Source organism: Camellia sinensis, chromosome 1 (genome assembly GCF_055761805.1).
Source record: "Camellia sinensis isolate YWXY chromosome 1, ASM5576180v1, whole genome shotgun sequence".
Classification (NCBI taxonomy): domain Eukaryota; kingdom Viridiplantae; phylum Streptophyta; class Magnoliopsida; order Ericales; family Theaceae; genus Camellia; species Camellia sinensis.
In genome coordinates, this window is record NC_138961.1 from 125,624,577 (window position 1) to 125,637,756 (window position 13,180).

Genomic DNA, 13,180 nt, shown 5'->3' on the forward strand with positions numbered 1-13,180 from the left:
CTCTTACAATTTTATCATTTTGTTTACCATTTCCAATAACACAATACATGTGTTTCAAAACAATAATACGTTTTCCAAACATAAAATCTCTAGTTTACAAATCCATGATATGCTTAATGTGATGTATGATTTGTAAACATTTCCAATCCTTAATCCACATGCAATTTGTACAACAATCAACACAACCCTCCATCGGTTGTCAAAACAATTATCTTTAATGCCATTATTAAAAGATAACAATAACGATGACAACAACAATATCCAAAATGATATCAAAATCAAAATCTCAATGATTTATACAAAATTTCTACGATTCCTAAAAACACATGCACACTTCTTACTAGTCTTGTGAATCTCAACCGAAAATATAAAATTTTCCTAAAACATCGAATTAATTCTTTTTATCAATTACCCTTTTTTTTTTCTTCCCAAAAAGAGTAATCCATACTCGGTGATTTCCAAAACCCAAAAAACGTTTAACAACCAAACTTCTTTTCTCAAAAACCCCACAACACACCCAATTCCACACCACTTTCCAAAACATCGACCATCCTAGTTTTGTCAAACTTTGGAGATTTCTTTTCAAAACACAATTTTCTACAAAATCTCATCACACAATGATTACTAGCTTACCAATTTTAAACCACAACTGAAAAGAAAGCTCTTTCCCCCAAATTAATGCATTTATACAATATAACCAAAAGCTAACTTTTCACAAACCCTTAACTATAAAAATAAAAAAAAATAGCAAATAACGAAGCTACGTAGCATGCAGATTGATAAGGAAATCCCTACCTCAACTCTAGAAGAGGAGAAAGCCCAAAAGTCCCAAAATCGACAGTGACGAAAGCATGATTTGACCAGATTAAAATGAAGCCCTCTACCTCCTCTACACTAAAGTCTAAGGCACTTAGGGCGAGGGATGATCAAAAAGAGATGAAATCAAGGTTTGAATTTCAAAGAATCCAAAAATTGTGAAACAGGGGAGAGAGAGAGAGAGAGAGAGAGAGAGAGAGAGAGAGAGAGAGAGAGAGAGAATGGATGAGGCTGAAAACAAATATTTTTGAACACAACACCCACTTACATGGAAAATAGGCTGTGGGCACGAACATTAGGCCCCATTTGCGGCGCGACTTGCCTGACCCAGCAATATTAGGCTGCTGCCCAGCAGCCAGCCCGAAGCACTCCCAAGGTCCATACCCACCAGAAAAAACCAAAAACACCAAACAACAACGTGTCCCTACCAGAAACTAAAATAAATAGGGTTTTTCTAACTCGGGCCACTAAAGTTCAAGTACAAATAAGAGGATTCAAAGAAAAAGTTAGGGTTCAATTGAAAACTATTACTCACCTCAATACATAAAAAAAAAAAAAGGTAAACTATAAATACATTTTTTAATTTTGTTTAAAATGTGAATCGTTTTCTATAGTTGTGGAAATTATATTTTGTTTCTTGAAGTTTCTAACTTTATAATTAATAAATTTTTTATTAATAAATTATTAAATTAATTAACAGGTTTTAATGATGTCAAAATATATTTTAATTAATAATTTAAATAATTTTATTATTATATAAAAGAGCAATTAATAATTTTATTTTTGTAATTAATTTTATTAAAAAAAGTTTTGACAATAAAATATTGAGTAAATTACAAATACACCCCTTGAGGTTTGCTTCAAATACAGATTAATCTCTGTGGTTTGAAAAATTGCAAATACCCCCTTATTAGAATTTTTTATTTAACAGAATTAACTGAAAAAATAAAATTCATAATTGTTTTTTTATACAATAATAAAATTACTTAAATTATTAATTAAAATATACTTTTAACATCATTAAAAACTGTTAATTAACTTAATAATTTATTAACAAAATAGGTAATTTGTTATGAAATTAGAAACCTCAAGGGTGAAATATAATTTTCAAAATTATATGGGCGATTTGTATTTTAATAAAATCTCAAGGGGTATATTTATAATTTATCCTAAAATATTTATAATTTTTTAAATTACATGAATAATTTATATTTTATTTTATTTTTATTTTTTAATCCCAAATAAAATCCTATATATCTAATATTTTCAATGCTCGGAGGGTTTACCTTTTTATTTTTTATTTTTTTTTTATTTTTTAAACATACTCGTGGGGTTTACTTGAACCCCTCATTACAACGTAGCGTCGCCCGTGCTGGAGAGTGACCAAAAAAGCAACGAGAGGAGAGTGACAGCAGGGCCGTGACCGGCGAGCTAGGAGAGCCCGGTGAGTTGTCTCCCTCTCCCTACTTTCTGTCCTTTTTTGTTTATAGCATTTCTGTCCTACTCATGATGAGTGGCTGGCTGGGATAACCCCCAAACACTTTTGAAAAATCCCTAATTTCTATAATTTCTTTGCCCTTATTTAATTGCTTTTAAGTTTTGGTTTATGTGTTTGTTAGACCGAATTTATTTTCCTTAATTCTTTGCTAATTTTTGTTCCTTAATTTCTGTAAACATATTCTTTGAAAGAATCTAAAGCTAATGTAACTTTGTTTCAATCTGTCTGTATATATATATATATATATATTTTACATATTTTTGTGGGTTAAATTTCTGTGAATTTTTGTGAGTTGAATTTATGTGGATTCTGAATTTTTGTTGGTTCAATTTTTATTTTTGTCTTTTGAATTATTGTAATGATATACTACTGATCTTATATACTATACAATTGTAGTGTGCTCCCAAATAACTCCAAATGGCTATTCTTAAATTCTCATTATGTTGAAGTTATCTCCTATTTGGTGCCCTCTTTGATTGCCTTTCATGTTTCCTTTTTACCCGTTTTCTATTTTTTTTTGGGATTAAATGCAGGGGAAATTTGAAACTCATTTTATCTTATTTTTACCTTCATTGAACTGAACTCCTTTTCCCTATTCATTTCCCAAGTTCCCATCTTATTCCTCCTCCTCTTTGCAGGATAAGGATTGTATCCAACTATTATCTTGAGTTTTTTTTTTTTTTTTTTTTTTTTTTTTTTTTTTTTTTTTTATGGAATTTGAATTGGATATTTATGGTATAAGAATTAGAGATGAAATGGGACTTTTACATGATATAAAAAGACCCTCACACCCATTAAAAACTTGAAAAACTCCCCCACTCTGGCACTCCTCCACGCTGACACTCCTCTCTTTCCATCTCCATATTCCAAAGTCCCACTGAAGAACAAAAGTAGATACCTTTGTAACTCATGGACATCATGGTTGATCCATATGTTTGTCACCACCAACATTGCTATGTTTCCACAATTTTATGCCAACAATTGTCCCCTTAATGTTTGCTTTGTTATGTTTTCATTGTGATAATTTATGCACTGGAATTGTTTTGGTGCAAAAATTGGGATCATGGTGTGTGTATTTATTGACTCTTTTTGGTTGATTAGATGTTTGAAGTGAGAATTTATATGTTGTTTCTTTCATAATTTAATATTGGCCTCTTTTATTAATTTTTTTTCCCCCTCTTTTGAAATTTTGTGAGCTGTGTTGAAATTTTTGTTCTTAGAGTGTGCTATATGTTGTTGTTCAAATATTTTATTGAATGACTTTTTTGGGCAATTCTGTTAAAAATTCAATCATATTGTGACATTGATCTATCATCTATCAAGTTTGGCTTATTTCTTTACCTACCAAAAAATATATGTTTATTTGATTCTTTTTGTTTTCAATAATTGTGATTGAAATGTATGGCATAAATACATGACATGAATGTGTTCTATTCCATGTTGATCTAGCATTGTTGGTTTTTTTTTTTTAAGCTATTCTATAATTTTGTTTGTGGGTATTGTTCATGATATTTTAAAAGACAGTTAATTTGGGAATTACTCAATTGTATAATAATTTAACAAAAATAGTTAATAAAATTAAACTGGGAAAAGAATATGCTTTTCTTAAAATTTCTTCAATCTCTTAACAAAATGTAGCTGTTCTTAAGACCTCGATTAATTTGACTAAAATTTTAATTTAAAAAATTGTCATTATCTTTATAATTAGTCAAGTAAATGTAATTTTACACCATAGGGTTATCTCTAAAAATTTAAAGATGTGATGAATATTGTACAATATGAAAATAGGCCGAAGGCTTTGGAGTAAATTTTGAAGAGTTTTTTTGAATAAATTTGGGTAAGAGAGGATATGGAATAATGGATTGAATTTTATTGATTTTTAGAGACAGAGAGATCATGGTAAAACTGAGTCTCTGATGGGTTTGATCCATTATTTTATGGTGCCAATTTTGACTATAACATAACATACTTTAGAAAATTGGGAAACTAATTTCACTTGTGTAAAGTTAAGCATTTTTTTAAAAAAAATATTTCAAAAGTAAAATGTGTAGATCAAATTTTTTATTTTAAGCGTGATTTATACCATATCAAGTTTAAATCTACATTATACAATTCATTTTCTGAGTATTTTGTAAAGTAATTTTGAAGATATTTTTTTGGGTAACTTTTTTGCATTTTGATCTTGGTTTTGACTCTAAAAGCTTTCATCTTTGCCTGAGGTTAAAATTTTTGGTTACATTATGTCATTATTAGAAGAATTAGGAGTCTATTTTATTAGAATTGGATATTCAAGCTTTTTTCCCAATTAATTATTATTATTTTTTTTTTCCATAAAAGATATATAACTCAGCAGTAAAAACTTAAATATCACACATAGTTGGAGACTTTGCCATACAAAACATTTTCCCTGTTTCTTTGCAGAGTTGAAGGGGTGAAATTGAATTAGTAGTAAAAGTAAAGCCCACAAATTTGTTTCAAAAATTGCTATGGGATTAAGAGTCTTACGAGACTATAAAACTCTTTCAAAGAGGGGATTACCAATATCATGAGGATTTGGGTTTGCTAATCCCTTAGCAAACCCAAAACCTGCCTGCAGCCCGGGCCTAGATCATAGGCCTAGGTCTGGGCCTTGGCATCTATTTTGAGGCCTGGCTTGTGAGCTTGGCCCACCAGGCCCGACCTGAGCTCAAGCCCGTGGCTCAACCCATTAGGCTCGATATTGTTTTTCCCCTTGTTGGCTTGGAGGATTTTTGGAATAAGAACGGAGATAGGAATATACTATTCTTACATATAATTTTTATACAAATTTCTTCACTAGAATGATCTAGTAGTAGCATCTTTGTGATTAAATATCATTTTAAGGGTCATTTTATTTTAATGTCATTTTGTATAAAATAATCACTCAATTAGTTTATAGGAAGTAATTTTTTACAAGAAAAGTATACAATTTACAATAATATTAACTAGATCATTAGAGGAAAAATATATTAAAGGGTAAATTACACTTCACCCTTTAGCTTTCACTTGAATTTCATTTTGGTCCCTCGCCTATTTATTGTAACAACTAATTCTTTAGACTTGAACATGAGTTTCAATGTAGTCCCTTTGTTACGTCACCGTTTTAAATTTGAGTGAAAGTTGAAAAATGAAAGACCAAAATAGGATTTAAGTGAAAGTTAGAGGTTCCCTCCCCCCCCCCCCCCCCCCCCTAAATGCCCTTAGATGTGCTCCCGTTTCTTGACATAAGCACTTTTTGTCAATTTGTTAATAGTAGAGTCAGGAGGAATACTTTGAAATTATTTTGTAGTTATTCCACTTCAATGGTTTTTGGCCATTACAGTTACTCTTAAAAATTTCTCTTGTGATCATGATTTAGTTTTGCTGTGATCATGATTTTACTTTATCAAACTTCAAGTCAGATAACTTAAAATTTAGTTTTATTATTTTTTGACAAAGCATTTGACTCAATATTGATAGAATAATTTTTGAGATGTGTAAACAAAACAAATAATTTTGGCAGGGCTAATGCTTTTCCATGGAATTGCTCTGATACACACTGTTTGTAACACTTGAGCTGATCCAAAGCTACAGTCGTGTTTTGGCAGAGAAAAATCAACTCCCTCCTACTGCAACTAACAATTCCCTATCTCAGTTGCTGATCGAAGCTGATACTATGCTCTTGCTCTTAGAGTAGTAACATTGACTATATGGCTAAAGACAAAAGAGAGAATGAAGTTATGAAGGTCAAAATTGTTCTCATATTTAATAATACCAACGATGCGATACCCATATGGGACAAATTTGACAACACTGATTGCGTTGTTGCAAGCATGTGCCCAACACAAGAACCTCAGGAAAGGAAAAGAAATCCATGCCTACATTCTCATCAGTGGCTTCCTATGCTCCCCGCTATCAACAACTAGCCTTATCAACATGTACTCCAAGTGTAACAGCATCACCGATGCCTTAACGATTTTTGATACGTCAACCCATCACCAAAACCAAAACCTGTTTGCTTATAATGCGATTGTAGCTGGGCTCATCGCCAATGACATGCCGAGACCCGCATTGGAATCTTACTGGGGAATGCGGTTGGCAGGTATTAGGCCAGACAAGTTTACGTTTCCATGTGTAATTAAGGCATGCTCAGATGTTAAGGAGATTTTAGAAGGTAGGAAGGTTCATGGATTGTTGTTTAAATTTGGGTTGGAGCTGGATATCTTTGTTGGAAGTGCGTTGGTTCATTCTTATTTGAAGTTTGGCTTCACGGATGAGGCACATCAACTGTTTGAGGAATTGCCCATCAGAGATGTTGTGCTATGGAATGCAATGATTAATGGGTTTGCACAAATTGGGCAGCTTGGCAGGGCACTGGAGGCTTGTAAGAAGATGGTTGAAGAAGGGGTTGTTCTGAGTAATTTTACAGTTACTGGGATCTTATCAATTTTTTCTATGATGGGGGACCTTAATAATGGGAGGGCAATTCATGGTTTTGCGATGAAAATGGGTTATGATTCTGGTATTGCAGTTTTAAATGCACTGATTGATTTGTATGGAAAATGCAAATGGGTTGAGGATGCATTGAAGATTTTTGAGATGATGCCAGAGAAGGATATATTTTCATGGAACTCTATATTATGTGTTCAAGAACAGTTTGGTGATCATGGTGGAACTTTGAGGTTTTTCGACAGGATGTTACGAGCTGGGGTTAAACCTGATTTGGTCACAGTCACTACTGTCCTACCGGCTTGCACTCATTTGGCAGCGTTGATGCATGGTAGGGAGATTCATGGTTACATGATTATTAATGAATTGGAGAAAGATGGTGATGATAAAGATGATGATGTGTATGTTAAAAATGCCGTTATGGATATGTATGTAAAATGCGGGAGTATGAGGGAAGCTCGTTTGGTTTTTGATAAGATGAACTACAAAGATGTGGCATCATGGAATATCATGATTATGGGGTATGGCATGCACGGGTTTGGAGGTGAGGCGCTAGATATGTTTCATGGCATGTGTGAGGCACAATTGAGGCCTGATGAGGTGACTTTTGTTGGAGTTTTGTCAGCATGCAGCCATGTAGGCCTCGTAAGCCAAGGCCAAGAGTTTCTTGTGCAGATGCAGTCGCAATATGGGGTGGTTCCAACCATTGAACATTACACCTGCGTGATTGACATGCTTGGTAGGGCTGGGCAGCTCGAGGAGGCTTATGAACTGGTGTCAGCTATGCCAATTGAGGCCAATCCAGTGGTATGGAGGTCTTTCCTAGCAGCATGTCGGCTCCATGGGAATGCAACTTTGGCTGAGGTTGCTGCACAGCAGGTGTATGAGCTTGAACCAGAACACTGTGGAAGTTATGTATTAATGTCAAACACTTATGGTGCAGTTGGTCGATATGAGGAGGTATCAGAAGTGAGATATACAATGAAGCAACAAAATGTGAAAAAGGCGCCAGGGTGTAGTTGGATTGAACTCAGTGATGGAGTCCACATTTTTGTAACTGGTGACCGGACACATCCTGAAGACTACTTGATTTATGCTAGATTAAATTCATTAACTATTCGCATGTATGAGCACGGGTACTAACCGCGTTCTAACGCTCCTGCTGCATGCTTCCTAACATTTTTCTGCTTGCTGTCTAACGTTTTACAGAGACAAATGGAACCGCTTGGTTGTCTAGTAGAAGAATTCTACTCCTTCCTCACCGAATAACCTAGGCATCCTCCTAGAATTTTCCAATATCGGTGCTTCCTATCTGTTTTTTCAAAGTCAATTTCACGTGCTACAAGTTTGAAACACTGAATTTTCACGATGATGGCTGCAGAGTGTGAATTTTGTCGTCTATGCCATGTGCTTCTGCAACAAGCATTAGATTTCTTACAATATATATACGATTCGATTTACGATTTGATTTGTAATTTTTGTAAAATCAATATGAATCAATAAGTGAATCTATTTTAAAATTGAATCTTTAATGAGCATGATTCGATTCACTTTTTATGATTCATACAATTCTTGAAACTATCGTGTCTGACGTATTTTCGACTATTTTTTCTCTATTTTTTTTTGAAAATAATATAATACAACTTCTAATAGCATTTAGTACCAAAATAACAAATATATATACATGATTTGTTATTATTTTAGTCGTCATGGAGTTTTTAATAAGATCCAATCAGATTCAAGCAGACTTGACATGTTTTTAACATTTCTTTTTATTTTTTTCCTTTTAAAAAAATTATAATATATCTTCTAAAGATATTTAAAATTAAAGTAACTTACACTATGAATTATCTATTGTTATTTTATTAAATTAAATATAGTTTAATATTACATGGGTGATTTTTTGTTTTTTTTTTTGTTTTGTTTTGGTGAATAACAGGTGATGTTTTTGTTTTTTTTTGGTGAATAACATCGGTGATATTAGTTATCCCTTTTAAACTATTTTGAGCTTTAAAAATAAAATATCTTAAATAATTTTTTCTTATTATTTGGTCATTGTTATTTGAAAAAATATGTATGTTTATTGTCTAAATATTATTATCATTGTTAAATTATTGTTACTTTAGAAATTGAAAGTTGGTATTTGTTTACTATCTTTATTAAAAAATTGTTAACAAGAAATATCTAAAAAAAAGAAAAGGTAAGGTGGTGATCTTACCTAAAAAATTTTGTTAACTTCTTACCTATTAAATTATGTGATTATCATTCAAAAAAATATTTTTATTAATTTAAATCTAAATATTTTATGTTCAGAAAAATATATTTAACATCCAAATGTATATATATATTTTTAAATAATTTAAAAAAATGACTAAATATTTACGATTCACAATTGAAATCCCGAGTTGACAACTATGATATATATATAGGGTCGTGCTTCAGACCCCCAGTGGGGGTCGACCCTCAGTGATGTGGCGCCGCCCCATTCGCTGAAACAAAAAATAATAATAATAATAATAATAATAATTTATTTTTTGGGCCAATCACCTTCCTACACGCACGACCCCAGTGACTCCCACTGGGGGTCTTAGGCATTTTTCATATATATACAACCCCGCTACAGACCTGAAGTCACTTCTGACCCCAGTGACCCCAGTGACATGGCAGATGAGGTGGCAGCTGAGGTGTAAATACAGCTGGAAAAAAAAAGAAAAAGAAAAAAAAAATCTGGAAAAAGAATTTTTTGATCATTGAAAGAAGGGAAATTTGGCTATAAACTCCCTTTACCTTCCTTTCATTATTAAAAGGACTAAGAAAAAAATTATACTTTCTAAACCCCCTCATAATTATAAATTCTTGCATAAAGGACAAATTTATTATTTAAATATTTTATATGACTATTATACCCACTATCTTCCCCACTCTCTTCCTTTCCACAGATGGCCTCTTCAAGAAAAGCGGCGAGCTCTGCAACTTGTGCGGCACCGAAGCCGCCGTCATCACCTTCTCCAACGCCGGCAACACCTTCGCCTTCGGCAACCCCTCCGTCGACTCCGTCCTCGACCGTTACCTCTCCATGACTTCATCATCCTCCAGAGCCTCCGCAAGCTTCTCTTCCCTCTTTCGACATAGGGTTTCAACTCAAATCTGTGCACCATGAACGATTCCGATCTCTAATCTCCCGAGATCGACCTACGTGAACCGTTGTAGAATCGGCGAATCCCTCATCAGCAACCGTTGATCAAACACAGTTCCTGCAAATCGCACTGATACATATATATATATATATATATATGTTTTGAGTCTTTAAGATCGGAGATTTGAATGATTTTTTAGTAGAAGAGAGACCTGTTACATCAAGTTTTCGACAAAGAATTCGAATTGTGAAAGAGTACAGAGACGAATCGCGCGACTGTTCAAAATTTTCATATTTGAACATAGTTCTTTAGATTTTTCATATATATATATATATATATATGTGTGTGTGTGTGTTTGTGTGTGTGTGTGAGAGAGAGAGAGAGAGAGAGAGAGAGAGATTTTTCATTTGGATAGTGTTGTTAAGTTCTTAAATTGATCTATTGATGAGTTGTTACTATGTTCTCTCAACTTTTTGTTGTAAAATTGTTTTTGATTTTGATAAATTTTTGTGTCGTAAGTGAGCAATATGGATTGTGTATATGTAATAGATAACAGAGAAGCCAAAAAGGTGATACGAAAGAGGCAAGTAACTGTGAAGAAACAGAAGGATAGTGGTTGTGAATGATCTAATTTCATTTGATAGAACCAGAGTAAAATTTTATTCTGGTTCTATTGTTCTGTTTTTTTCATTTGACAGAACCAGAGTAAAATTTTACTTTTATACAGAGTAAAATTTTACTTTTAGTTTCAGAGTAAAATTTTACTTTAGTTTTAGAGTGTAACATTTTACTCTTATTCAGGATAAAATTTTACTTTTATACAGAGTAAAATTTTACTTTTAGTTTTAGAGTGTAAAATTTTACTCTTATTCAGAGTAAAATTTTACTTTTATACAGAGTAAAATTTTGCTTTAGTTTCAGAGTGTAACATTTTACTCTTATTTAAAGTAAAATTTTACTTTCATACAGAGTAAAATTTTACTTTCATACAGAGTAAAATTTTACTCTGAAATATACAGTGAAGATGGTTTAATAGGAGAGCTGATAGATATGAGGGTATTATAGTAAAATAAACAAGTTTTAAAATATTAGGGGGTTTTGAAAGTACTTATATAATTCTTGTCCTTTTGAAAGACAAATTAGATAATGAGGGGGCTATCACCAAATCCCCCTTGAAAGAATTTTTGTGGACAAGATCGATCGAGAGCACTGCGATCAACCAATTTCCTCTCTCTCCTCCATCTCCGGCGTCTCTCTCTCCTCCATCTCCGGCGACTTCCTCCATCTCTGGTTTCTCTCTCTCACGAGCACTGCGATCAAGATCGAGATCGCCGACGAAAGGTTAAATTTTTTTTGGCATTGGCGTCGGAATGATAGGAAAAGGAGCAGTGGTAGTATTTATGAGACTTATTTCCCATAAATTATTGCAATTTAAACCTCAAATGCATCTTAATCCTCAGTATTTTTATTAGATTATATTGAAATTGCTATACATTGGCAAATGGGTTTGCTATAATACACTGGTACATAATATTAATGAGTTTTTGATCTGGCTATTGTTGATTGAATTTGTTGAACTAGTGAAGAAAATAAAAGGAGAAAGAGAAGCATAGAAAAAAAGAAGACAAAATCAAAATCAAAATCAATTCACGGGAAGTCATGGTGTTGCTGGCGTTTATGTTGACTATGTTTGCTTGGGGACAGTTGGATCAACTGGTGAGTGTTGAAATTATGGATAGGGCTTTCATGGTGGTGGCCGTGGGTCTTGAGCTAAGTTGTATGTTGTTGTAAGTGTTCTTTTGGGAGTTACCTCTTAGTCGTCCTTCATCGGACCTTCATCGGAGTCAAGGGAGAGAGAGGGAGAGAGAGGGAAATAGAGAGAGCCAGGCGTCCTTTGTAGGAGTCAAGGGAAGGAGGGAGTCGGTTGTCCTTCGTCGGCGTCAAGGAATGGAGGGAGAGAGAGAGATGAGAGACTTGTAATGAAATTAGATTTTGAATGACTTCTGAATGATGAGAGAGAAAGAGAAGGTGCGTGTGCTGAAGGTGCACGTGAATATCACGTGATTGTCCACGTCAGCTGGGGGTGGGTGGGGGTCGGCTTAACTGGGGGTCCGAAGCATTTTTGATATACATATATCTCTTCTTGGTGGAATTGGTATTACACTGTGCCACTGTCAGCATAGTTGCTCCCGTAACGTTGTTCAAGCCGTTAATCCAACGTTCTGGTACCACCGCTGCAAATCCTGGTAATTATATCCCTATTTTCATATTTATGGTCTGTTGCACAATGTCAAACTATGTTATTTTCATGCATGTATTTATATATAGTAAATGCATAAGTGTTTGTCAATATGTCTCAATAAAAAAAAAGTTTAACAACATGATTTGGATAATTGGATTTGGCTAATTTGCTTGTCCACCTGCTCTCAGTACCCAAAAGACACTTTCCCCTTTTGTTTTTTTGGGTTGGTTTGGGTTGTTAAAAGATTATCCAAAATGAAGAAAGCAAGAATATTCAGATAGAGGCTTCCTGCTTTAAGTAGTGTATGGGAGAGAATATGAACAAGGTGATATCCGACACTGATATGACTAGAACAAACCGACAAAAACCAAGGTAAATGAACATTTCTTAATAATATATATTGGAAAATATTTCTTCCATATTCATTTTTGTCCACAAAATTTCCCAGCATATGAAAGTAATAGATCAGACTGTGCTTTAATGACACAAACAAATTATTCTTACCAAATCAGATTTCCATGGACTCGAATATCAATGGAACAGATGAAAAGAAATTAAGAAAACTATAAATAGGCTTAACTTTGTTAAGTTATAAGAATACTAGATATTGAATGTAGAGTGATAGCCTTTATAGAAGTAAAATCCTTAATATAATCTATCATTACATTGACAAATTTGAAATAACTACATGAGTATCCTAATTATTTCTTTGTTCAAACCTCCATACACAATCAATCTATTACAATTTATCAAGTTTAACCACAAACCAATTTCAAAAACAACAATTCAAATGGAGCTTTGTGATTTCAGAGCAAACCAACATGTGTGTAGATACATTAACCCATCAAAAGCTAACTAAAAACCCATCATACCATTAATATAAAGATCAAATTTAACAAAGCACAGAATGAAAAAAGAGCTTACAAACCACCAATTTCAAAACAAGTCTATCAAAACCAAGCACTTAAATATCATCATAACAGATAACCTTTCACACAGACATATTTGCTAGCTGTTAAATATGAAAAATATGTATTTCGA

At 33.3% G+C, this 13,180-nt stretch overlaps 1 protein-coding gene across 1 annotated transcript; it reads left to right on the top strand.

The window, feature by feature from the left end:
- Positions 1-2,100: 2,100 nt before the first annotated feature.
- Positions 2,101-8,126, top strand: LOC114256000 (pentatricopeptide repeat-containing protein At3g14730). The gene is made up of 2 exons (XM_082883817.1): positions 2,101-2,260; positions 5,835-8,126. Exon 2 carries the CDS (start codon positions 6,092-6,094, stop codon positions 7,901-7,903), a length of 1,812 nt encoding a protein of 603 aa, XP_082739943.1. The 5' UTR covers positions 2,101-2,260; positions 5,835-6,091; the 3' UTR covers positions 7,904-8,126.
- The last annotated feature ends 5,054 nt before the right edge of the window (positions 8,127-13,180 follow it).

What these genes read in the sequence shown, in the direction of transcription:
- LOC114256000 (XM_082883817.1), top strand. Translation starts at nt 6,092, where the DNA reads ATGCGATACCCATATGGGACAAATTTGACAACACTGATTGCGTTGTTG.